The sequence below is a fragment of the Rhea pennata genome, chromosome 1 (genome assembly GCF_028389875.1).
Source record: "Rhea pennata isolate bPtePen1 chromosome 1, bPtePen1.pri, whole genome shotgun sequence".
NCBI lineage: Eukaryota > Metazoa > Chordata > Aves > Rheiformes > Rheidae > Rhea > Rhea pennata.
In genome coordinates this window covers 62,448,964-62,475,266 of record NC_084663.1, presented here as the reverse complement: position 1 = coordinate 62,475,266, position 26,303 = coordinate 62,448,964, and the positions used below count along the sequence as shown (strand labels likewise).

Here is a 26,303-nt window from a genome sequence, read left to right as displayed (position 1 = left end):
AATCCTAACATGAGATACGAATCAAGTCCTCAGAAGAGGACATACCTTCACTATCTCCCCTTCAGCCTCCCAGGACCTCTTCAATCTCTGGTACCGTGCAGCTCTTTGGAGGAAAATGGGAGGGAGGGCACACATCTCAGGTATTATGTATTTTCCATCCTTTAGTAATGGATATTTTAAAAGTAGCAAATTGCAACAAAGTCAACACCCTGCAGTTTTGGTGTGAAATACAGGACGTCAGGGCAGTACACCGACGAAAAGCTATGGAGTCCTTGCCTTGTATTTGAGCTCTTCAACTGCATGGGCTCAACTCTGTCTGGCAAAGAAGATGAGCTCCTTCCATGGCGTCACCCTCTTCCTCCAAATTTCCTCCACAATGCTATGTGTTTCACTCTGCGGACTCAAAGGCTCCAGAGCAACTCCGGGTTTCCTTTGCTGAGATTACTGGAGAATGAACATCAGTAGTGACCCCCACTGGGAGCAGGTACAACTATTAGGTGACCAAAGATGACTGTGCAAGTGCTCAGGTGCTCCATCAAGCATATCTGCAGGACGCGGTGCTAAGGTACTAGGGTCCCCTCATCCACCCTACCCGAACAAACCCATCCTGGCTAAGTACCAAGCTGCCTCCGACATCTGCGCACCAAGGCACAAGGAAGAGCACGTGACCTCTCAGCCCTAAAACAGCACTTCTCACCTGGAACTGCTAAACAACTGCTCTGCCAGGCGTAGCTGGCACGGAGAGCCACGTGCATCAGAGCACTTTGCTCACTGCCAGCCCCATGGCAGTGGTGTGCCAGGCAGCCAGTTCCCTGCTACCTGGCCCGAGACTCCCTCAGAGAACCGTGGGTTGGAGCATCTCATAAGGATCTACCTATCCTGATATATCCTTATATCCTTATACCTACTCTCTACCCGAACTTCATCCCCAGGGATTCGAGAGAACTGAGAAGGGCTGAGAGATCTCATCCAGACGTTTTCTGGTATCAGAAAGTTTGGGGCGAAAAGCAGCTCCTTAAAAGAAAAACAACCAGAAAGCTGCTGGAATGAACACTAAAAAAGAAATTCATATTCCAATAAATCAGTGTTCTCCCTATTCTACTATACTGTACAGCCAACAGCTGCACAGAAGTCAAGCAGAGGTCCTGAAGGGTTAAGGAGGTATCGTGTGCCACAACTCCATGCTTTCTCTAAATACACAAGCCTGTGTGAAGTTCCTTATGCACTGAGGAACTGTCAGAAGCTTGGGAAAAAAATGGAGCACAGAACTTGTTTTCCCATGAGTAGATGGGCCTCTTTTCCAACTGCAGGCCACCATTCATTTTTAAGTGATATTAAGTGATCTTTAAGTTACACACTTAAAGCTGTCAGAGCAAAAGTGTGCCTCCTTTCGGATGAGACAATAGTGGGGAATGTGTAAGGGATCTGCTGTTAAAAGAAAAAAAAAGTGCAAGAGAGAAAGAGAAACTATGATTCTTGCTGAAACACAATTGCCTAATGCTTATACCACTGTAAGAGCAATATACTACTATAACATCCATTGCTGGCACACCAATGTCTATCTTAAACCTTTGTGAAAATCCACATGCAGAAGAAGGGGAAATATTGCTAGGACTTCACTTAGCAGCCTCTCAGGAGATACCACAAATAATAAACAGATCTCTCTCCAAAGTATTCTAATGGCATCCTATCTTTAAAAAAATGAAGTTTGATTATTTTTTCTGAAATATAAACTTGCCACGTACAGTCAAAATTAAAAAGAAATACAGGGTATTTTTAAGAGAAGCTCCATGGGGAAAAGCAACTATGAAACAGCCAAACATCAATTATGAAAACCACATCAAGAAGAGGCTCTTGTGCATGAGTTCTAGGGTTTAGGGATTTGAAGAAAACATATATCCTGGTTTGACTCATAATGTAGGCAGAGAATGAGCATGTTTCTTTGACTTGTACAGCTCAGTGACTGTGTTCCCATCCCGAACTGTAACCCTTTAAAGTCAGTGTATCTACATAACTTCTCTGTTCTATCCAGTAACTCTTTGCTCATGGCTATCTTCGCTCCTCCACTCCCACCTCCTCCACAGCTTTAGACTGACCTGCTTTCTCCCACCCTAAGTTAGTGCAGAAGCAGCAGCAAACACTATTGTGACATGGGCCAACTCCCACCAAAGTGAGCATCCCAGCCTTCCAGCAGCATGGTCATCTGTGGCATGGTCACAATTTCCACTTAAAACTCACAACCAGACTATTCTCCTCTCCTGCTATCGCCCACATCCAACTCTGAACTTGTAACAGGCTGTCGGCAGTGTTACTTCATTCCACCTGGAGAAACACTTATGGATAGGTAAGCAAAACATAAGAAAGTGAACAATAATAGAGGGATTATCAGGAAATGCTGCCTGTAAGCCAGGGTTAGACCAATTTCCAGAAGTTAGGTCATGATGGTCCCATGTGCGTGTTATTTCAAATTTCCACAGGACAGGACCGAGGAGAGAGAGAGAGACCAGACTTGTGAATACTCAGGATAAAACCAGGAAATGCCCTCCCACAAGACTCAGGAAAAAGAAATGCAATGGTCTTCTCTTCATTTAAAATAACGTGTCTACTGGTTTGTGCGATTACTCTTTAATGGCACTCAGTATTACTACAGAAAAAGAGCACAAATGGAATGGTTGTCATAAAGGAAAAAAGACACTTCATTCTCTCTGATTTTAACCTATGCCTGACTTCTCTCTACCTTGAGGATGATACATATTCCAGTAGGCAGTGTCTAGACGCAAGGTTTCACCAGGAATATTCTTCTTTGGTGATCTGTGACACAAGATGTTCCATTCTTCTGATCCACAAGCAACAGCCATTTATTATTCCTCGCGCCCACTCCACATTACAGATAATTGCACAGAAAATTAAAAATTTAAAGAAAGATTATTTCAGGCTGCAAATCAGGAACACAAGGCTTAGGAAACTTCAGGAAACTACAATTGCCTGGGTAACCTCCACTCAGACCCCCCTGCCTGTGTACTGCGATCAAACTGTTAATTACATAATCACAAGCTACTTTTTTTCTCTAGGAACTCAGCCTCACCCAGTATAGCAGGATACATGGTGCTCATATTTTACCTTTTCCACATTGTTTGAGGTGTGGCCCCAAGCCTTGTTTGCTAGGCACTAGTCAAAGTCTGTTCTGAAGACAGAATTAGTAATTTACTCATGGGCTTTTCTACAGTGCACATCAATATAGTAGCTGAATGTTTCACAGACATTAAGGAATGTATTTTCACAATGCTCCCATAAAGTAAGACATTGCATTATCCATATGTCATGGGTAGAGAATTGAGGCACAGACAGATTAACTTGAAAAGCTCCCACTAATTTTAACTGCCTAATTGAAGTTCTTAGGTCCCAATTCTTCAGAGATTTATTTTATCTATTGAGTATGTGGCAAGAGAAGACATTTTTAAGGCTTAGAATTTGGCCAGAGGTGGGCTGATTTTCCTTCAGACAGCAGAAGTCGTGCTTCTGACATAAATGCCCTGGGAGTTTGGGTTGTTATGGGGGAGGATGTTCTCATTTATTTGTATATTTGTTATTTTTAACATTAATCAGAAATTTTAATAGAGGTGTAAGAGACCTGTTTTCTAAAAATTCTGCCTGAGGCAGGTGGCTGGGATGGAAAATTTTAGCCCAGAAAGTTTGTTAAAGTTGTAAACAACCCAAAAGAGAGTCTTACAATGGGGAAACTGTTGGACAGACTCAACAGAAGTCCATTGCCCTTTCCACATACTTTTCTTTCTCATGGATTATATTATCCAGCTGTTGAAGAAACCACACAGGCTGATGCTATGCTGACAAAATGAAGCCTAACTTAAATGCAAACCGTAACTAAAACTCTACTTCTTACCCTGGTTCTGTTCAGATAAACAAGATTCATTTATTTCTAATCTTAATGCAAAATAATAAGGTCTTGTTACTCATTTTGAACAGTAACTTAAAGCATTAGCCCCAACTTTCCTTCTGCATTCTTCAAAAGAGGACGAAAAATATCAGGCATTGCAAGTAGCAGTAGTCATTAGCTGGACATAAGACCAATGGACAGACAGTACTGAGAGTCAGCAATCCTTACACTACTCTGAACTGATCCTTCCCTTGGTTATACACAGGGACATTCACAAAATCCTAAAGAAGATCCACCTGACAACTTCAGAAAGTGATTTATCTGTGCTAACCCCAGTAAAGAAAGAAAGAAAGAAAGAAAAATCAATCAATGCATGGTATCAGCCTTCTTCACAACAATAAATTATTATTAGAGTCACTTTAGTGGAAGCATAAAATCCAACCTTGCTACCTTCCACCAAATGTGCACAGGACTTGGAGGGAAAGAGTGACACATCGTGCAAGTTAGCAGGAAAATAAGTTCCTCCATCACCTCGTTAATATGCAGGGACAACCCTGGGATAACTCCTAGTGATTCTTCTTGCCATCCAAGCTATATTTCTGGTGAATGATGTTATAAAGTGTCCCTCCCCCTAAACACATACCACACACATGCACGCACACACAGAGGCATACAAGCACAGACCTAGTTTCTCTTTCCTGTACTGACAATTCTTGCCGTATATTCCTGCTTTTCAGCTAGGAATGCCTCCTGACTGCGCTAACATTGACTAATTTAGTATTTTTAATTACAGAGAGATTTACAGCACTGCACTACTGTGCTCACTTTTATTATACCCACTTGTTCCACTGGATCTGGATACATTCTACATACAAAGTTGCACATTAGACAAATTACACTGCACATCATTAAGTAAATCCCTCTCTAGAAACAGGATCAGATGAAAAGGCAAATCTTCCTCATGCCTAGTGTATAAATTAACATCTCCAAAATCAATATGTAAGAGCTCCACATCAATTTCTGAAAAAAAAACAAAAAAAAATAAACATTCTCCACAGTAAATCAAATCTATGTAGGAGATGAATTCTTTTTCTCCTATTTTGCTTAATAAATAAAACAGCTGGTCCAAGGAATCAGGTCAATCAGTGTCTGGAAAAAGCCCCATTAAAGCTGCTATATAACCTACTTTCTCAAGCTGCATGAGGCATCCTAATATTGGAGAGGCAGAAGTCCATGCAGAGACAGCCTGTATGCCTCAGCTTTTGGCCCTTCAGGGTTATGGAGTCTATTATCACAACAGATAGCAGTAATTGTGGTATCTTGTGAATAGATAAGGAGCTAGGTTTTGAAAGAGCACAATAGAGATAATATGTGATGCATTCAGACCTATACGTCAAACGTGGCTAGTGATCCTGGGGATCTCACTTTGAGGTCATCTAACACGAGGAGAGCAGAAAGGTCCTGACGATTCTCACATATGCTCAGCCTCCTTCAAAGCCAGCCCCACCTAGCCTTGCTACCACAGCCCCTCTTCTCAAGGCACTCAGTGGCTGCATGACTCAGTCCCTCCCACATCATGTGGGAACGTGAATATACTAACGGGGACAGAGTATGTTCCAGCGCAGGCAGAAAACATCCAGCATCAACTTTCCTCTTTCTTCACTGCACAGTTCTCATCATGGAGGCTCCTTCTCAAAGGCCTTTCCAGGACTCTTTGAAGAAGGCTGTCACCTGGATGAAGTCTTCTGGCAGCAGGTATGCACTCCTCACAACCACCACTTTCTCAAAAGGGCTGCAGGTTGTCATGGTCATATGGCCAAACACTCGTGACAGGTCTCTGTTTTAACCATATGACATAAAAGATGCTACCAAGGAGAAAACTACTTGTAAGTCTTAAAAACCAAGTTTAACAGAAGAACTCTGTTAACTCTACACTGGCTACTTCTACTCAAAGAGCCATGTCACTTAGGAAAATGTCCCCTCTCCTTTCATCTATAGGTTTGAAAATGCTTTCAAAGGAAAGCGATTATCATAATCCACATCCTGTAGGCATAAAGATACACCTACATGAAAATAAAGTGACTTGCCAAAGCCTGAAAAGCAACGCAGAAGCAGAACTGCAAAATGAAACCTCCTGACCCACAATCCTAGGCTTTAGCCTTTAGAATAAGGATTCTCCTCCCTCATTAGAAAAAAAAAAAAAGAAAAAGATAAGAAGTGGGAGAGAATATTATGTAGATGCAATGAACAGGGGCCTTAGAGGGCTAATGACCTGAAATACATTTTTCTCCCTTCTCACCTCCATTTCCCCTCATAAAGTTATTGTAACTTCATGAAGTATCCTTTCTTATTGGTCTATTTTAACCTAACACGTAGGTTCTACATCATTTTCTCAACCTTCTGAAGCTAGAGATAGTTATTCCCAGAGTGGAAGTTACCTCCTATCTTTCAATATATATGCATGTCCTCTCAAAACCCTGGGCTGAGACCATGCCACATTTTGTAGTATACTACGGGACACCAAAGTGCTATCCACTGGTCTCAGCCTGCAGTCAGTGGCAGTCTAAGACGGTACCCTGGAGGTAAAACCTGGTTGTTCTCTATTAATTTTTAATTTCAAGAACAGCTCCTGGGAAAGGACAGAGATATAGGTCAGAGACTTTGGGGGCAGATTACTAACTCTGTACATCTTCTTTTCGTTCTTCTTTTCTCATTCCTTTTTTCTTCCAAACTGAGAAACAGAGGGTATTCTCCCTGTATTTCTCTTTTACTGCAGCAACATTATAGAAACTGCTCTTTCCTTTGCGAGTCCCTGAAACTTGTAGAGTGATTAACCCTTCTCTCTGCACACTTCAGCTCCAAGTTACATCTGTTTTTCCCCATGAAAAATAGATCTCCTTCTTACACCTGCAAAGTATTCCCCTGCAACATACACATCTGTGGTAGTACAGCTGCACAAACCTTGTTTTTTCACACGTAGAGTTGAAGAGCGAGGAGGTCATGGCGGGACCTGCATTCAGGTCACTTCTGAACCTACATTCACAGTAGCAGGATCTTCAAAAGTGAGAAGCAGTTAGTTGTTGCCTAAAGGGCAAGTCTGGGGAGAATATAATGAATGAAGACTCAGATGACCTGAGTTCTTGCCATGGCTCTGCCAATAACCTCGTCTGGGGGGTGACTTTGCCTCCACATGTCTGTATCAGCCTTTCCCTCCTGGGTTTCAGGCTCCCTGACCTTGTTGAAGGCAGCATTTGATAGGTCTCAGCTGGGCTTTCAAGGCACGAGCTTAAGGTAAGTAAAACCCAGCTCCTCATGACATCAGATCATGCCAGAAGGTTCCCTGAGTCCAGGTAGGCTTGCACAAGTTGTCCATCTACAGCCACACTCATGGGGGACTCTAGCATGCAGTTCACAGTCACATAAGCATACCCATGGACATGCCCACACCTTACTCTCGCCTCTGAACCCAAGCAGACAGGGAGTTTCCTACATTTACATTTCCGAAGCGCAGCTGAGCAATACCAAGGGAACACAGACCAGTCTTCTCTACCTCGAGGATGCAAACAGTATTACTTGCCCTCGGTGTCACCTCCCCCTTTCTGGGGGCACTAACTCCCACCACCACTAATGGGAACGACACTCATCCAGAGGAGACCACGTCAGTCATGATCAGTCAGGAGGCTAGTCAACAGGACCCAAGCATACGTGGTGCTGGAAAAGGCCGTTCCCCATTTAATCTTCATGCCCCCACCTCTGCCACCAGCTCCACTTCCCCCACCGTTACCTCCGTGCCCATTCTAGGAGAGTCCTCTGCATTGCTGTGTAGGGAGGCATGAAAATAAATCACCAGTTCCAGTGCCACACTCCCTTCTGGCAGATCTGTTTCTCTCTTCTTAACTGTTTCCAAGTGCCTGGCTGTTTTATAATCCCCACTGAGCATTCCCTTAACTCTTTCATTACTGAGCCCTTCTACCCTCCCTCACTTGCTCTCTCTTAAAGGACAGAAAAAGCCAAGCTAAGACAGGGGGTAGAAAAAGCAAAGGAGGAGACCTGGATCAAAGAACAAACAACTGAATCAAATTGCATGTATAAGAGAACCAGTAAATTAGTCATTTCCCCAGCCTTCTCTTATGCAGACGACTAAGTCTTCTATTAAGCTATTTCTTTTTTCCGTGGACATTTATGTACAGTAGAAGCTTACTTCTCTTTTGATAATCTCCTCCTGCTTATTCATACCATGAGGTCATATGCTTCTGCTGGTAACACAATATTAGATCACACAGCAGCTTGCCCTTTGAGGTCTGAATTGAAATCCCTTTCTTAGATCACAAGTGAATATGAGTTGATGGCTTCACACCCAGTGTCTCCACCACCCCATTTATGCATATTGCAAAATCCTAGAAGAACCAAGTGCAGGTATCAATCACAGCAAGGGCTGCACACAGGAGCTTGGGAAGAGGGATGTGGCCTCCCTATTTTTGAGAGCTGCCACTCTGAAACTACTCCAAAGTGAGCTGATGAGACCTGGTTACTAGTGCTCAAGCTGGTGTGTTGCATGGCTGTGGGCGTGCAAATGGGGAGCAGGGGGAAAATACCTAGCTTGAGATATTTTAGAAAACCCAAGTGACAGGGCTACGCCAGGATAATCGAGAAGCACTCCAGGTTGCTCTTTGCTGGCAGCACTGTGCGGGATGGGGAGGCAGAGCATCTAGCCTGTGATAAGCACAGCAGTCCAAGAGGCTTTGGATTTCATAACCGTGATTACGTGGAAAATAGAGTCAGAGAAAACTCCATTGTATACACTGCTCTTCTGAGGCATGGAGCAAAGAAAGCAGATGAAAAAAGAAGTGGCCTTCACATACTCCCTCTCAGGTGGGAAAACAGCTGGCTTCTGCTCTTTCCTCAAAGTGCATGGCTGTTTCTTCCACAGAGTGCTGAGGTTACCCTAGACCGCTTATAATCAAAAGTTTGCCAAGGTATCTCTTGCTCTAACAAAATGAGCTATTCTGTCACACAAGCCTGGGCTGTACGGCTTTTAGAAATGGTTCTGCTGATGTTCAAAGGGAACAGCTTGCTGTGCAGAGGAGTGGTACGGTTAACAGTAGTAGGATGAGCACAAGCTCCTACCCCACCATCTGCCTTCAGCTCAACCAGCCCTTCTGCTGAACAGCCAACACGGGCTTGGGCCACTGGAGTGAGAAGCAACTCAATGACATGAAAGACTTCCTAGGTTAGTTGATTAAGAATAAGATTAAGAGCACAGGAATCCTGTAAAGTGTGGATAGTGAGTCAGTCTGGGGATTTCATGGGGATATTTAAACCTGTTTTTTCAAAAACGCCTTTCATTTTGAGGTGAGTGTTTGCATGCCTGCTTAAACTCGCCCCAAACTGGTGAACTTAAACTGGTGAACCCAGAAGCAGGGGTCATTTTTGAAACTGCTGCTCTTTCTTCTGCAGTTGCCTCCTGGTAAAAAGCAGTTATAAAAAATACTTAACTACCTCATTCCCTTGTAATGATGAATTCCTTCATGTTTGAGAAGTTACACAAAAATTACAGTAAAGTCCATTGGAGCGCACAGGGATTGTCCTCACAATTATGGCTCCTGTATCTTGCACTCGGCTGCTTGGTGGACTGTTCCTTTTAAGCACTGTCCACTGCCAACAGTCCCCAGTGTGGGCTGCTCAGCTCTGCTACTGCATTTCCACTCTGACAGCCACCTCAAGAGCTTTCCCTCATTTTTTAATAACTGAAGAGTCATTTAGGGCTTACAGACTGCCTCAAAGCATGGTACTGCAGACTTGCCCCCAAATTCTGTGCTTGCCAGTGCAACAGTGAAGAGCAGGGCTTAATCCCCTGAAGGGATGGTGAGGGCAGAAGGGCTTTGTAGACCTATAACAACATGCTGAAGTCATCTCTGATATCACATGATGCTGTAATGATTTTCTACAGCAGTTTGAAGAACTGCCCTGATTAGCCTCCGAATATAGATCCCTCCATCCCCCTTCTTCCTGAAAAAGGGCAGAACAAGAAGTGAAACTGTGCAGGTATGGAAGGAAGACAGGGGACTTGGGATGAGTGAGGGCAAAACCTACATGCTCTGAAAGTGAAAGGAAGGCAGAGGCCCCTCCTTCCACAGATGGGAGAAGGGAAAAAGACAGAACAGTAAAAAGCCTGGACTTAATCATGAAAAACAATAGCTCATCATTTATTTTCATATCCCCTAGCTAATGCTTGAATAATGTTAACAGTGGAATTCTTATGGCATGCATGTCATGCCTGCAAATACCAAGCGAATTACTTCTTAGTTAGGCTATGGGCTATGGCACTGAACAGCACATTCGTTACAAGTGATTGGATGATGAACAACAGTTCCCAAACTCCTCCTTCACAATGCTACTTGCATTAGTTGTAATTTAATGAGAAAGAGACAGAGAAAGTTTTGGCTCAAACTGCTGAAATAATACTGCCTGCTGTTGCTTCCCACTGGGTCTTGTATTAACTCACACCACCACCATCTCTACCTCCTTCTGCTCCTATCTTTTCACACTCATCCTCAGGTGCTAAAAGTGGTGTCATGAAACCCATCAGCATGGCAAGGGAGCATGGCAGGAAGTCTCAGCCACAGTGATCACAAGCACACTGGATTCCTTCTGGCTGAAAGGCAGAAGATGACACAAAACTCTCCCTTCTCCCTCATCCTTGCAGACAGTAACAGGGGGTCCAAGCGGAGGGAATCACCGGACAGCCAGTCCCTACATGAAGGAGCCTCCAACTCTTCTTTGCTTTTTTTCCTCCAAGTGAGCCAGCGCAGGTGAAAGACACCTAACTGGCAGCTCAAAGGAGCCTGGCTGGCCAGCATCACCTCCCAGTCCTGCAGCAACCTTGCCACGCAGCCTGCCCCCCATCACATGACAGGACATTTATCCACCAGATGACCCTATATGTAGGTTCACCCCTGAAACATGACCCAGTGTGGGGGGTCGCAAGTGTTGGGCCAGAAGAAAGCTGAGAGGTCTGATCTGTGCAGCAGACCTAGAAGTCAAGAGCCTGCAACTGTCACTCCCGCTCTCCTGGTGTATCCAGTCTCCTCAGTGTCTGCTTCTGATAGCACACAAATGACAAGTATCAATAGATTCCTAGCTCTTGGAGCATCCAGAGTCCTCTTTATCCCCTCTGTGCCAAATATAACTTAACCCACCTGCCCGAGCCACATTTTGTGGTGTTTCGAAGAAACAAATCCAAACTAAATTTACATGTTTCTGAAACTAAGATATAAGCAGAGGAAGGGAAAATGCCCTTAGGATTGGAAGCAAACATATCTGTGTAAATGAGACTCAGTATTTACAGTTATTTTCTAGCCTCCAGTATGTGGTATACTCTTAGCTTTGATTTAGAAACCATCTGTTTTCTTGTAAAGGTTGACAAACACCAGTGATCCTTCCTCCAACGCACTGGACAAAGTCACACAGACCCGACAGGGGTAGGAAGGGAAGCAGGATGCTATAGGATGCTCCCAGGACCCTGGGACATGGGCAGACAGTGATCTGTACGGGCACACAGGCACACGTGTGCATTTCCCAGCAACACAGCAGGCACAGTGCCACAGTTTGGGGCCATATTCACAGGCTATGCAGAAGCAAGTCTGGACCTTGCTAAGCTCCCCCTTCCAAGCCTAGGCATAGCGTAGCACCTTCTGTGGCTTTCCTAAGCCTCCAACTGTGTTTTAGGCAGTGATAGGCCTCAGAAATAAATGAAAGCATCCGACCCTAAATGAAAGTGACAAGTATCACAAATAAATAAACAAGGATCACAGTTGTAGCGAACGGAATAAACTGTGAGCCTCAATCTGTGGCGACTCCCCAGGAGCCATGCAGCTCCCCCAGACCAGCAACGTGCAGAGCCTGGTGGCATCTCCCCCAAGGAGCTCGCCCCGGCCCTGGCACCAGTAACAGGGTCAGGAGCAGTGGCTGCACTTGCGCCACATGAAAGGGATCACGATGAAAGAGGCTGGGGAGGAGGTGGGGCTGGACACGACAGGGAAGCAGAGGGCTCCCCTGACTGAGGCTGGCTGCAATGGCCAAGCGGCCTCTAGAAGACTGTTCCCTGGGGGTGTTATTTGCTACCAGCCACAAGCTGTGTCCATTGCCAGCAGAGAGAAGTGATTGGATTGGGGAGACAGAGCGCGATTGATCAGGAAGTGAGCTACAGGAACGCACATATGTGCGCAGATATATTTAGACCAGTTGGATCGAAGGCAGGATGGACCTGTGACTGCAATGACCTCTTTGGGCAGCCAGGGAAACTCACAGATGTTAAATCAGCTGGCCATGATTAATCACATTTACCATTTAAAACTGACCAAATCAAATGCTTCTGCTGACACCAAAGAAGTTCTACTGGAGTTTCCTGGCCCTTATGGCGAGGCAGAAGACACCCTGTCTGCCCGGGCCTGCCTTGCAGACATCTAGCTGCCTCCACCACTGCCACTCAGCTTCCCCTTCTTACAGGCTCTCCCGGCTCACAAAAGGTTAAATTCAGCCCAGCACAGACAGTCAGCGCATGATGGCAGACACTCAAGGTCCATTTAAGTCTTCAAATTAGAGCTTACATAGGGCTTAAGTATAGCCCAGCCCTTGACACAGGGTTGCATTTCACAGCCCTCACACATGCTGCTGGGTTGCCACCTACACCCAGAAACCTGTGCCACATGTTGGCTCACATACAGTCGAGCCACACAAACATCCCGAGTTGGGGTGAGCCCTGTGTGCATCTCCTTCATCTCCCTCAGGAGATGAAACAGACGGCTGTGACCACCAGGAGAGGCTCCTGTTTCCTTTGCCTGGTTTAGCTGAGTAACTCCCAATATCTGCCTTTTTAGTAAGCATCTCCTGTTACCCATGGAGTGTTTTACCTATGCAAATATGCCTGCGCTCTTACATCCCCACACATCCACAGGCCTGCAAGGCTCATGTCCACAGGGACACACGCTCCATCGGCCTACAAGTTGGGACTGCTAAAATTCAGTGTCCAATTCCCACGGAAAGTCAGCATGTTCCCGACACCTGACTCACTATGTCCTTAGCCAAGAAAATCTCAGGTGGGCTGGTAATCTTCAACTACGCGTGACTGAACATGAAAGCTGTGCTAGGGTGGAGATGGGAGAGGGGAAGAGGAAGGGGTCGGGGGAGATGAAGGAAGATCACAAAACACAAAAGGGGAATAAAAGCCCAAATCACTTAGCAAATCCTACAGTGACAAAGAGACAGACAGAAGGACCAACTGCAGCTGCAACACATTTGGGGAAACTTTCCATTTGTTGACGACTGCTGTGGAGAAATAATTAAAGCCAAATGAGAATCTACGACCTGCAACTTGTTTCAGCGATGCCAAATGACATAAGCATGTTTCCCGGCTTACCCCCAGTACAGTCAGAAACACGTGTCTTACTGCTGCTGGTATCAAAAGTACCAGGCACTCCCCCTGCTGAGACTCTGTCCCACCTTGCCACTCGCTCACATTCTGCCTCCTTCTTCCCTCTCACTGTTTTCAGGCAGAGACTTTTTGGCAGGAGACTCCATGTCTGTTTGTGACAGGGCACAGCAAGGGAAAGCAGACGTCTCCTTGTAAAGCATCCTCTTCCTGAAACCCCTTCAATCCTTCCTGGCTGAGAGGAAATGCGGGGATTGATAATGAGTCAAGTGTTCCTCTGGGAAACAGCAATGATTTTGGAGGAACACAAAAGAACTTTTAAACCAGGATGCTTAAAAGGCCAATCCCAGCCCTAAAAGAAAGGAATTCTACAGTCCGCAGCCTAGTTCACAGTTGAGTAAGAACAAAACTGGAGCTCAGATGCCTACCTGTGGGGATACTGAAAAAGATACAGCTATTTTACTGAGGTGGTCTTACCTGCACTAAATACTTTGTGAGTGGTATGGTACACATATCTAAATAGATACAGATTTCCTGAGAGATGCTGCCTTTGCATACAGATACCAGGTACATCACAGGACCAGGTGAAGACCGAAATAGCTGAGGTTACAGCAGGACAGATCTGAGACATACCAGCAGAGCTGTAGCGATACTTGAGAAATGGTCCAGCAAGGCCACCAAAACCCTGCAGTAGGAGAGACGTATAAAGCATTAAAGGCCTGCAGCTGTTCTGGTCAGGATGGAGATGAGCTGGTAGATGTCCATTATGGATCACTCTCAGTCTAAATGTTTTAGGTGATACTCTTTTTTTTATTTTTATTTTTTTTACGTTTGGATTTCTAGCAACCCTTTTGTTCAGCCTGAGAGTGACATTGCTTCAAAATCTCTCCCTGCCTTTTACATGCAGAGTGGCAGTGTCCCCTCCTGAACATACTGTGATTTACAGCCTACCACACTCGTACAGGCTACACAACCTCTTACGCAGAACTGCAGACAGCTCTCCTGCCAACACACACGCTGTCACAGCATCTCTCCACATAAACACTCTGCATTCACCTTGTTTATATTTCCTCCTGTACAGGCTGAGACTGCTCACAAACTCACAGAAGGCCTAATTTATATTTATAATAAATCTCTCTTCCTCATTTCTGGCAGTGAAAAAGAGTCTGGGTATAAATGCAATTTGCTGAGAGAATGGTGTAACACTGCTAAGGCGAATCAGGCCCATACGGCCTTCTGCAGACAGAGGTGATGCAGGCACACTGAAACATGTACGTGCTTCTACACACGCCCACAAACACGGAAGGACTTAACATACGTACGTACCTATGTACATTCTCCCACTTGCATACTCACACACAGAGCTCTGTAACAGTGCCTGCTCTCCCTTCCAACTCACACGTGCTTTCAAACAGCATGGGCATTTGGAAACTGCACTTTCACTGGTAATCAATGAGAAAATGACACTGCAAGAAAAGTACTGTCCCAATCAATGACACATGCTCATGTCCAGATTTCACAGGTCTTTGTCAGGTGATGCAGCTGTTTTAAAAGGAGGGTGCAAGATGTTTCTTACCGCCCAGCTGTTAAATACATACATGCTCTGATGTTGACGCAATGCAGAGGGGGAGTTTGAAGGGAATGCAGGTTTCTGGTGGAGCCCGTGAAAGCGCTAGAGGAGATGAAGGAATGTACAATTTCACTCATGACTAAATGTGATCTCCTCTTGTTTTGTAGGCATATGCCTTGGGGGACTTATTAGGTCTCAGGTTTCTCCAAGGTGCCCACAAACCGGCTGTAGCCACTCAGGTTCAGAGAAAGGTTATGATCTCTCCTCCTCCTGTAAAGGACCTTGTTCCAGTTTCCATTTCCCCATCACCCTGGGACTTGCCTGGGGAAGAGCACTGTGTACAGCACAACGCTGTTAGTCTGCCCACAAACTAGGGCTAGTGTAAAGTGCTGCAGCCTGTTATTAAGTTAAGTTGCACATGGGAAGTGCACTACACAAGTCCTCTGTGGTCTGTACTGGCTTCCAGTATGCTCCTGTGAAGGTGACCTAACTATTAATTCCTACTGAGATGCTCTGTGCTCACGTATGTTCTGAACATCTTTAACTCCTGACTACACAGCATTTGAGACATCTGTACAATTCCTGCTACTTGCCTTTCTCTCCACCTTCACTGCACTAAGTTGGACCAAAAACTCTTCATTCAATGTGGCCACAAAGTCCGTGAGAGGCTAGCACCCTGCTCAAAGACAGAAAGCTACTGTGCACTTACATGCTGTGAGCTTAAGGCTGGGAATCACCTAATCCCAACACCGCGCTGCTGCTGACCCAGGGCATGCCCTGCAGCAAGGCACCTCACTGCCCTAACAGACACAGCCAGATTATGCACTCCCCTGCCCCTCCACACTGCAAAAGCTGACTATCATCTGCTACATATTACTAATATTTTTCCACTGGTAGTTAACTAAATGATCCCTTTAATAGGCTTGTGGGATGTTGGAAAAAGAAAATTCTTTCTATTTCAGAGTGATCCTGTTTAGCCGAGAGACAGCAACACCGACGGCTGCAAAGCAGAGGCAGCCATGCCTTGACCTGCAGCCTTCATTTCCCCCTGTGGCGCTGGAGTGCCTAGGTGTGGGAGCAAAACTTTATGTCACTGTTAGGATGCTCAAGAGCATCACGTGAGATTTGCCGTGTTATCTCCAGGCTGGATATTTTAACAGGCTAGCAATGATGATTTACCTCCCCAGAAATCTTACCACATGAGGAAGATGAAAGATTTCACATACCAAGAGTCATGAGGATATCTAAAGGGTTTTCGCAGAAATTTGCCTTCAACTTTGAAAGACAACCATCTAAATAGGAAAGCTGCAACAACAGCTAGAGATCAGCAGTATTTAGAGGCAAAACAGGGCCTGCTGAAAATAGAAATTCCTTGCCCAACTATCTGGAATTCATCAACACTAAATGCTGCCCAGGAAAACAAAATAAAGCCCTATGCATTTAGCTGCATGTTCTCCACCTCCAGCCTCATGCTTTAATAAGCAAACAGACATCCTTTCTCCCACAAACAGCACAGAGACTGTAACATTCGTCCTTTGGTTGCTTCTTCCCGCTCTCCCACTCCCAGACGGGGCTTAGGTGGTCACCTGTTGCATCCCTTCCCAGCTACAGAGAGCGACTCCCTGGGGCCGTGCCGGGCTGTGTCCGTCCACCGTCTGGAAAGCTTGCAGCATGGAGACGTTTGACTTGGGATCTCAGCAGTTACTAGATACCAATAATGCATAATTAAAAGAAAAAGCGAAGCTGCTCCAGGGGATTATCGTGCTTCCAAGTTTTTTTCCCAGACTAGACTACTCTCGGGAGAGGCAGGAGAGCTACCACCAAGATAAAAAACAAATCTCGGTCTAGTAGGTTTGCGCAGAGATGATCAAAATGTGTGCCCGTTTTATTCTGACCTCTAGATCTTGGTTTTTTTCCCTTAGCTTTTGCCTAACCTTTAAAAGGCGTGTAAGATAAACAGAGAAGAAACCAGGCAGGCAACATCCTTGGAATAGAGGCAGGAATATAATCAAGCCCTCGGACGCACGCACACAAACCCCGTAATTTATCTCTTCCTCCTCCTGTTTGATTTTATCCTCCGTTCTGGTATCATAATCTGTTGCTACGGAAACACCTATGATGTCCCGACGAGAGGTTTACGGATGCCCTGCGCAGGAAGGAAGGTCCGCGGCGACGGCAGAGGGCAAAGCCCACCAACAGACAGCCACAGAGCGGGAAGCAACCCAGGAGCGACACGCGTCGAAGGGAAAAAACCAAACACGTCCACGGCGTCAGCCCTGCCGCAGACAAAAGGCGGAACGGAAGCCGGGTTTTCAAATTAGAAAAAAAATACTTTAAAATTTTGCCTGCATGGAAAAATAAGCCCTGAAAACCATAGGAGCTTCCTGAAAAAAATGAACTTTCTCTGAAATGTTCTGCAAGCTTTCTGGGGTTGGGTATTTTCTAAGTCTTGCTGGGACAGTCCAAATCTCCATCAACCCACTCCATGGTCTGCTCTAAAATTCCCTCCAAAAGTGTTAGCGTAACATCCCTTCCCAGCAACGCAGCTAACAGTTAGGGAACTTGCTGGCTAACCGCCACCCTGCGTGCCTTTATGAACTTTACTAGGAAAAAAAGTCATGGCTTCAACCAAAAATAAACAGACATGCACTGAACCCACTGGATCACATCCAGTAGCAAATAAACACCCTAGCCCCAAACTGTAAGCAAAAAAGAGCTTTTCTTGGTCTCTTCACCCAAGAGAAAAAAAACTAATTTTACAGACTCGCTGCCAAACACATTGACACAGCTGACTAGCTATCAGAGAGAGGAGCCTGATGGAGCCCCACGCAATCAGAAGCCACCCAGCCTTCGGGCCAGACACGTTGCACGCAGCACCATGCACGGCTGCTCACACGTGGGCACGGCTGCTGCCGCCAGCTCTGCACTCGTACCTGCTCCCATGCCCTGGACTGACTCCAGGAGCGGGGCAGCAGCCACGTGTGCATCCTCGGCATGCGGGAAAATGCAGCGTGTCGGGTCTGCCGGGGAGGAGGAGCGAGGCTGGCAGATCAAATTCTTCCAGTGTAGCTGCCTTCATCGTGGAAAGGGCAATGGCAATGAGGGAGGAAACCACAAGACTCTCAGATCAATGGGAAATACTGATATTTTCAGCTAAAGCCTGCCAGATCAGAATTTCCTGAGCGTGGAGAGCACCATCAGGGATCTTACAGGAACACTGCAGCATCATTTTTGCCCCCAGTCTCAGCTCCAGCCAGGGAATCCCTAGGCAAACTCCCTTTCCTGTCTGTAAGTGTTCGAGTCTAGGTGGTACTTCCCATCCTCGCCTGCCTTCCTAAGATGTTGGACACAACTGCAGGGGAAAACCAGGGAAACACTGAAGCCAGCAAGGGCAGCTGCAGAAACAATCCAAGCAGGAGACTTCAGCACTTCGCTCAGCTTTGTCTGCCAGCCTTAGCTGTGCCGGCCTCAGGCCCTCTGCTTTTGGGTATCATCTCCCTGTCTCCTGTCCCAGACACTTGCCCTCATCTCTCCTCCACGTCTGTCTCTGTCACCCTCTTCTGCCTTGTTCCTGACACATATTTCCTCACATTTTCTCTCCCTTAAACTAATCCTTCCCTTCCCCAAATGAACCTCTGTCAAAAAAGGTTTAAAAAACCTGTACATTGCAATTTCCTCCCTCCACAGAGCCCATTCGGTTTGTACTATCCACTCTCCTGTGTCTGCATCTCCACAAAATGCAAATTCCTCAGGGTGGGAACAATCATGTCAGCGCCATGCTAGTGCAGTAAGAACCTGCTTTTCATCAGCCCTAGTGCTACTGTAATAAATGTAACTGTTATTAGTAATACTCAAAAAGCACCAAAGAATGGTAAAAAATAGGAGGTATGAGAAAAATGCCAAGTGTTGTGTGGTTTTCATTCAATTTCTTTTCTCCTTTGGGGGCAAGGTGCTGTTCCTATTTTTCATGAAACAATTTCTCTTTTTTCTATACTTCTAATTTGGAACTTCAGAGTGGAAAACAAAGCTGATCTTGGTGAAGAAACAGGCAGTACTTTTTTAAATTGGCAGGTGACACCAAGCAGGTGGGGACTGCAAAGTCAGGGGAATTAGATTAGAGTTCAAAATGATCCTGACAAATCAAAAGTAGTAGGATGAAATTCAAACAGGACAAATACAAAATCACACGCTTATGTAGGAAAGACTAGCTCCCCATACACAGCATGAAAAAGGGCTCACCAGGCATCAGACCCCAGGATAGGACCCGGGAGCTACAGCACATCACAGGCTCATCACAGATGATCAATGTTGTGGTGGAAAAAGCAAACCAAACAGGAACACTGTCTACAAGACACATGGAGCAATACTTCTGCTCTGCTTGGCTGCGTAAGACCTCTGCTGAAGTACCGTGCTCCAGCACTGTCACTCAGAGAGATGTGAACTAGCTGAAGGGAATGCAGAGGAGAGGAAGAATTCTCAGAACTGTAGAAGACAAGATATAGGATTAAAAAAAAAAAAAACAATCTTTTTAATGACAAGACAGCGAAACACAGTGATGATAGCCTGGGCAGGCTGTGGAACCTCCATCCATGGGCGATAGATTGGACGAGCAGGTTAGGGAACATCCTGGACAAGCATATGTTTGGTATAACACACTCTGCTTTGAAGCCGTGGGAAGAACTTCAAAGTCTTTCCTAGGCCCATTTTCTATGATTTCAATAATTTTGGTTTGTCTCTGACCTTTCAGCATAGCCCACAGAGTGAGATAAGCTGTCAGCCTTTGAACTGAAGGAGACATTAGCCTGCAGGTCACCTCAGTGGAAGACTGTTGTTCCAGGTCTTGCGAATGCCTTTAAGGTTTAAAGGTTATAACAAACAAGGAACACTGCTGTCCTTCTGAGTTTCCCAAGTATCTCTGACAAATATATTGCCTTGCAGGGTGACCTTTCCCACTTTTCATAGTAGGAACCTTACTGATTCTTCTCACTTCACCCTTCCAGAGACAGTTGTCAGTACAGGCACTGGAAGGTGAGCAGGACAGAGAACAAGGCACGAATGAAGAATGAGCTTCAACTTGTACAAGCATATGTCCCATTCAGCAGGAACTGCTGAAGAAAAACAGGGAAGCAAATTATGTCATTCTCCACCCAGCCTAAAACTCTCCGTCTCTCTTCCAAACGCAGACAAGATGTGCTAGCGCTGAACGCACAGGCGCGAAGCATCCCCCTGCGCAGCTCCTTGGCTTCCACTGGGGCCACTGCTGGCCTGCACCACGCTTCAGTGAAACCAGAACCCAGCCTGGGAGCAGTGCGCAGGGCTTGCATCTGAGCACGCTGCTCTCCTGCGGGCCACTCTGTGCCCCCGCCGCCAACAAGCAAAAGGCCCAATTCTCTGGCTTTCTGTCAGCGGCCTGAAATGCAGTGGCATTAGACAGCTACTCTTTATACAGCACTTTGAGCATATACTGCACTGTACAAACACACGGTATTACACAGATTATTATTACTTCCATTCAATAAATAAACACCAATGGCATGGCTTTTTAATTCTTTTAGCTCTGACTTTTGCCTCTCCAAGGTATTTTGTGATGTAGCAACACCTGAGGAAGGCTCGGCTTTCTCTGCTCACTTGCCCCAGGAAGTCTTAGAAGAATAAATTCTCATATACCAGTTACTCAACTCAGAAAGCTCCCTGAATTCAAGAGTGGCCCCAAAATACATGCACTTGTGCCATCTAGAAGGATGAGCTCGCTTCATGGTCTGGTCGACTCAGACGTGCTCTCTCTGTTGTAAACAGGTGGATGTAATAGTATGCCTTATTTTCCCCACAGTACAAATATACAAATTTCTAAATGCCCAGTCTGGAGTGAAATTATCACCTGGGTTCACTTCTGCAACAAAAGCTGAACTCTGTACTGCTAGCCAGGGGGAAGAGTTTCGAAAGAGGAGGCCTCATGTTAAACACCTAGGTCTGCACTAGGGTATGTGTATAGGTGAAAAGAGAGACATTTTTTCTAATAGCGCTTAATTCTTACTTCTTTTTATCCACTAGTTAACCTTCCAACAGTAGGAAAAAAGGCATATAAATAGTATTTCACACTCAGAGGGCAGAGATTTCCTAGTAAGGGTGAGGAAACAGCCTCGCTTGTATAAATGGACTGATTAAGCTATAGAGGCCATGAGTCAGAAAGGTAGTTAAGCATGTGCAGAGCTTTAAAGACATAAACAATTTTAATGAAGTCAGCAGGACTGCCCGCAAGCTTAAATTTAGGCATAGACCTTAAAATACCTTCCTAAATTGGGATCAGAGAGGGAAAGGGTGGAACTCTCAAAACACCCCGTGTCACTCTTGTACGGACGCAGGGATGGGGATACCATGAACGCCCTTCTCGGGGCTCTCGCCTGATGCCTTCCATGATTTGGCTTCCCAGGCTTTGAGGAGGGCTGTGGGCTGTCCCCAGCCTGGAGCATACCTGCACCGACCAGGATGCACTGCCAGCTCTTAGACAGTCTGCTCCTCTTTGGGGGGGGTCTCAAAGCACCGCATGAAAGAGGGCAGTAGAGAGCAACCACTTGCGAAATGGGGAAACTGAGGCACAGGGAATGAAAACGACTCTTTCAAGCTCTTCAGGCCTTCTCCTGCCAGCCAGTTAAGATTTTTCACGTGTGGTCCCAACCCCACAAGTGCTGAGGCAAGGCCTTTGCTCTGTGCAGACCAGCTGAGGTGTCTGGCCAGAGCTGGCAGGGTTTTCCACACCTGGCAGAGCCATGGGGAAGCACATGCTGGGCTGAGTCCAAGGGTTCGATTCCGTGGCTAGTAACTGTGATTCCCTCTCTCCATCCAAGCATGTTGTTTGTCTTCTTGCCCCAGCCCCTGGGCTCAACAGTGCCGTTTCCGCTCCCGAAAGTAAAACGGCATTTTTCACCCAGTATGTCTAAAAAACATTCAATCGCTAGACATTGTGGCACGATAAGAACAATAATTATAACTGGAGGGGGCTTCCTGTTATCTTGGCTATAGCCATATCCTGAGCTAATAAAAACTTACACTTTTGGTCCCAGCATTGATTTAGCTTCAGTTATGGTTATTACTTCATAAACAGGAAACGCCTTCCAGTTATCATCTCAGAGCACAAACTTTGGGGCAAAGACCTTTACTCGGTGTCACCGGTGCCGCCTCCCTGATGAGAAAGTTTTCTGCGCTTTAAGGAGATTTCATGAGCCGCTCAGTCGCGGCGCAGCTTTGCCCGTTGCAGGGGGATCTGCACCCCGCGGCAGGGTTTCAGGCACCCCCCGTCCCCTCGAGCCCTGCGTGCCCGGCGCGAGGAGGAACGGCCCGCCAGCGGCTCGCTGCCCGCACGCAGCCCCGGCAGCGGCACCGGTGGCGAGGTGTGCTTTACAAATATTGCAGATATTAATTCCATAAGCCACCCACATATAAAACGACTGACGCTGTTGCTAAAAATACGCGGCGAGTTGCAACAAAGTTGTCAGGAATAAGTAATAAGCAAAGCACAGGGGAACAAAACCAAAACAGAGGTAATCAGCGTTGAGAAAATAACGGCTAAAGCATATAAACCCCGCTCGAACACCCGGTTTTGAAGGATGCCAGCCATGAGCCACCCAGGAAACCGCTGGAGACATCCGCCTACCGCAGGAGGCTACCCACGGTTCACACGCCTGCGAAGACAAGCGGTAAACCCTCCTACAAGAGGCCTTCAGTGGGTCTCAACCGGCCCACAGGCCACGGGTGCGTCCCCCGCGCAGCGGGAGCCGTCGCGCAACAGCCCAGACGATGACTTGGCGCAGCACGGGCAGCCTCGCTTAGAGGAGAGCCCAAAGAACCAGCTCCTCACCTGCCTCGGGCACTCGGCTTCTCCCGAAGCCAGTACGGCCGCCCCCGGAGGAGCCACGCGCTGAGCGCTCGGGCGGGCAGCTGGGGTTAGTTCGCCCGACCACCCGAGCGGAGACCACGCAGAATTACACCTGACGAGGCCTGCTTCGGAGCCCAGCGCATTTCCTTTTTTGGCTCACAACTAAAACTAAAATCCAGGTCAAATACTGCGCAGCGGTGTTATTTCTGTTTTATTTTACTCGGTAGTTTTTATGTCCTTCATTTTACCACTCAGCTCTGAAACACTTAGGGAAAAGGAATGAGAAAAAAACGGTAGAGGAGAATATTGACAGTGAAAATTCTGAATTCTTTAAAATGACTGGTAAAATTCTCCATATACACAGGGGAAGGCGGGGGGGGGATTTCACACTAGATATTTATTTATTTGCCATGCCTCGCCTATTAATAACAGGTGAGGCATCGTTCTACTTCCCAGAACCGGTACTTGAGCCAGCTGCCTGCTTCTCGCACACACTAAATATTCAGAACCGCGCACGACTTGGTGCATGTGCTCTACGTTACCACTCACTTAAACTTCTACTAGAATCATTTTATAAGGCCTCCAAGGTGTCACATTTGCTTCCAGGGTGTATTTTCTGCAAAACAGGCTACGTTCTGAAATCGGTATGGTTGGGAGAGATACGGTTTAGTGGCGGTGGTGGTGATGGTAGTGGTGGGTGGGTGTATGTGGATGTGCCACAAGAGATCACCCGGCCTTGTGCAATGCCGGTGCAACAGTGAGAATACAAAAATTGCTGCCTGCCGCAGCACTAACCCAACACGTGAGCTCTTAGCGGCCTAAATGTACCTGCTGCTTCAGAGGAGGGCTACAGCCCAAACTCCTCGCACTTGCAATACTACGTTCGTAAGGCAGGATCACAGTCCTTGGCTCCTTCTAAGGAGGAACTGCCTCCTGCGTGCAGTAACTTTTTATCGATGCACTGTAGTATTTCAGGGAATACTAAGGACTTCTCGTGGCAACTAGGAGGTGAATAACATTCATTAAGCTGTCCTCCACCTCCCTCCAGGCTTTCTGAAGGCAACCTAACTGACAGACCTATTGCAACCAAAAACAGATAAAACAGTCTAAAGCAGCCTTTATGCTATTTATTGGCTCCGGGCTTTTGGGACATTCACCCACTTTAAGGCTTGACACGTGCTGCAGAGCGTGGCCATAGAGCCTGCTGCCTTTTCTGCGTGTGTTCCACGGAGTTTACTCTTACAGTCGCTTTGGGGGGGCATTTTTGTGGTCCACTGCCTTCTCCTAGTCAAGCAAAAGCAAGGGCACAGCTGAAGTCTGGATGCTGCAAGAAACTGCTAAACTTCCAGCAGACGCTTCCGTGTGCCACCACCGTCTGGTCCGGTTTCCCCTCACCTCCAGGAGGGCTCCAGCTCCGGGGTGAGCCCCTCTGCTCGCCCAGGTGTGGGAGCGCTGCGCACACCGAGGGCAGCGCAGCCGTGTCGGCGAGGAGCCACCAGCTCCGACCGCAGGCCCCGGTTGTTATTCCCGCTCCGGAGGAGCGGGCGAAACGCTGCAGGGAGCAGATCTCCGCGGCGGATCCAGCCCCGACTTGCGCGAATCGCTGCCGCGATCCGAGGCGATCGGCTCCGGCCAGGCGCAGCAGCCGGCGCGGCGAAGCCGGCGCAGGCCTTGCGCGCCGCGCAGGCCGCCCGCGCAGGTGCGGAGGGGCCGCGGCGCGGGGCGCTGCGCTGCGCGGGGCGCTGCGCGGCGGCGCGGCCGGCAGAGGGCGCCGCCACCGCCGCCGGCCCCGACCCGCACCCCGGGGCCGCCGCCGCCGCGCAGCGCCCCGCGCCGCGGCCCCTCCGCGCCCTCCGGCGGCGCGGCCGCCCCGCACCGCCGCGGGCGGCGGGGGAGGGCTGGGCTCCGGCCTCCCTGCGCCGCCGAAAAACAATCCTCTTTGTTTCTTTCGGGGTGCAAACTCGGCAGCCTCCCGATCTCCGCGGCTACCCAGAAATAACCCAGCCGGCTCGGTAACTTTATACCATCTGGAAAGCGCGTTCATTTAGCGCACTGCTAGATTTTCTCCGCAGATAAGTTTTATCAGCCTCGCCATACACATAAAAGTATTGCTTCCCCTATGCCTTTCCTCTCCCAGACATTAAAATCTCCCACCGCTATAAATCGATCGGAGCAAAAACATTTCTGGGCAAAATAAAATAAAGCTGGATGGATTTCCCTCTAGTTTATGTAATGCTCTATAATCAATTCCAAACCAGAAGGGGTGACGAAAGAGAATAAATACATCGCTAGGTGATTTAAATTAAGCCAGATTTATTTTTTTTTTACCAGTCACCCGAGATATGCCCGTATCCATCCCCCTCTATTTTCAACCCGAAAAAAACTAAGTTAGGGTACTTTGGCTTTTCACCGCAACGCAGGGCTCGATTCAACGAGAAACTGAAAGAGCTGACAGGCTGGTGCCCGCAGCCCCCGTCCCCCTCCCCGGCGCCTCTGCCTCTACCCACTAGTATTTCCTCACCCCGGAAAATATGTGTAGCCGATCGGCAAACCCCCAGAAAGGGATAACTCTCAGAAAATACGCGAAAAAAAGGCACCGGGCGGTCAGTGCTGGGAATTAAAACTGCGCCGAGCCGCACGCACACACCAGCTCCGTCCACCTCATTGTTCTGCTCGGCACCGCCACGGACTTCGCCCCCCCCCCCCCCCGCGCATCCCCCCGCTCCCCGCGCAAGGGGGCCCGAGGAGCCCCCCGGGGCCCGGGCCGCGCCGGGGGAGCGGCGCGCCGAGCAGAGCGGCACGTCCCCGTCCCCGTCCCCGCTCTCCCCCCCGCTCCGGCGGCGGCGGCGGGCGGCCGGGGGGCGCCGGCAGCCGCCGATGCGGCGGCGGCGGCGGGCGGGGAGGCACCCCGGGGCGGCGGGCAGCGGCGGGGGGCGAGCGGCGCCGGCTCCGCGGCGCCGGGGCCGGGCCGGGCCGGGCCGAGCCGGGCCGGGCGGGGGGCAGCCTTACCTTCGTACATGGGGGCCATCGGTGCAAGGACGCCTGTTATTCATGGCAACGCCGCCACGAACGACGCGAGATCGCAGCCCCCCAAACTCAGCACACATCTGCCATCTTGAGCGGGTGTCTCTCGGCGGAGGCGAAGCTGCCGCCTGCCTTCTGCATCGCTGCCCGCCTCAGCGCGGGGGGAGCCGGGCACATCCAGCCCCGCTGCCGGCCCTCCGACGCGGCCGGGGCGGGCGGGCGAGCGGGCGGGGGGCGGCGGCGCCGCGCCGGGCCGGGCCGGGCCGCGCCGGGGCCGGGGCGAGGCGCGGGGCCGGGCAGGGGCGGCGGGCGGCGGGGCCCCCCCGGCTCGGGACGGCGGCGCTGGGGAGGGAGGGAGGGAGAGAGGGAGGGAGGGAAGGAGGGAGGGAGGGAGGGAGGGAGGGAGGGGGGCTGGCGCCGTGCCCCCGCGCTCAGCGCGGCATGGCTGCGTGCGCCGGGGCTCCCTGCAAAAGTTGCACTGGGGCGACAGAAAGGGAGAGAGAGAGAGAGA

The 26,303-nt window shown here is 48.2% G+C and overlaps 1 protein-coding gene across 4 annotated transcripts in view; it reads right to left on the bottom strand.

Annotated features, from left to right (window-relative positions):
- The window catches only part of HIPK2 (homeodomain interacting protein kinase 2), a 134,423-nt gene extending 108,405 nt beyond the window's left edge, over positions 1-26,018 (bottom strand). For all 4 annotated transcript variants that reach the window (XM_062589596.1, XM_062589614.1, XM_062589604.1 and 1 more), the window contains exon 1: positions 25,778-26,018. In XM_062589596.1, the coding sequence (XP_062445580.1) occupies positions 25,778-25,796 (19 nt within the window). In that variant the 5' untranslated portion in view covers positions 25,797-26,018. The remainder of the gene's footprint in view (positions 1-25,777) is intronic.
- Between the last annotated feature and the right edge of the window lie 285 nt (positions 26,019-26,303).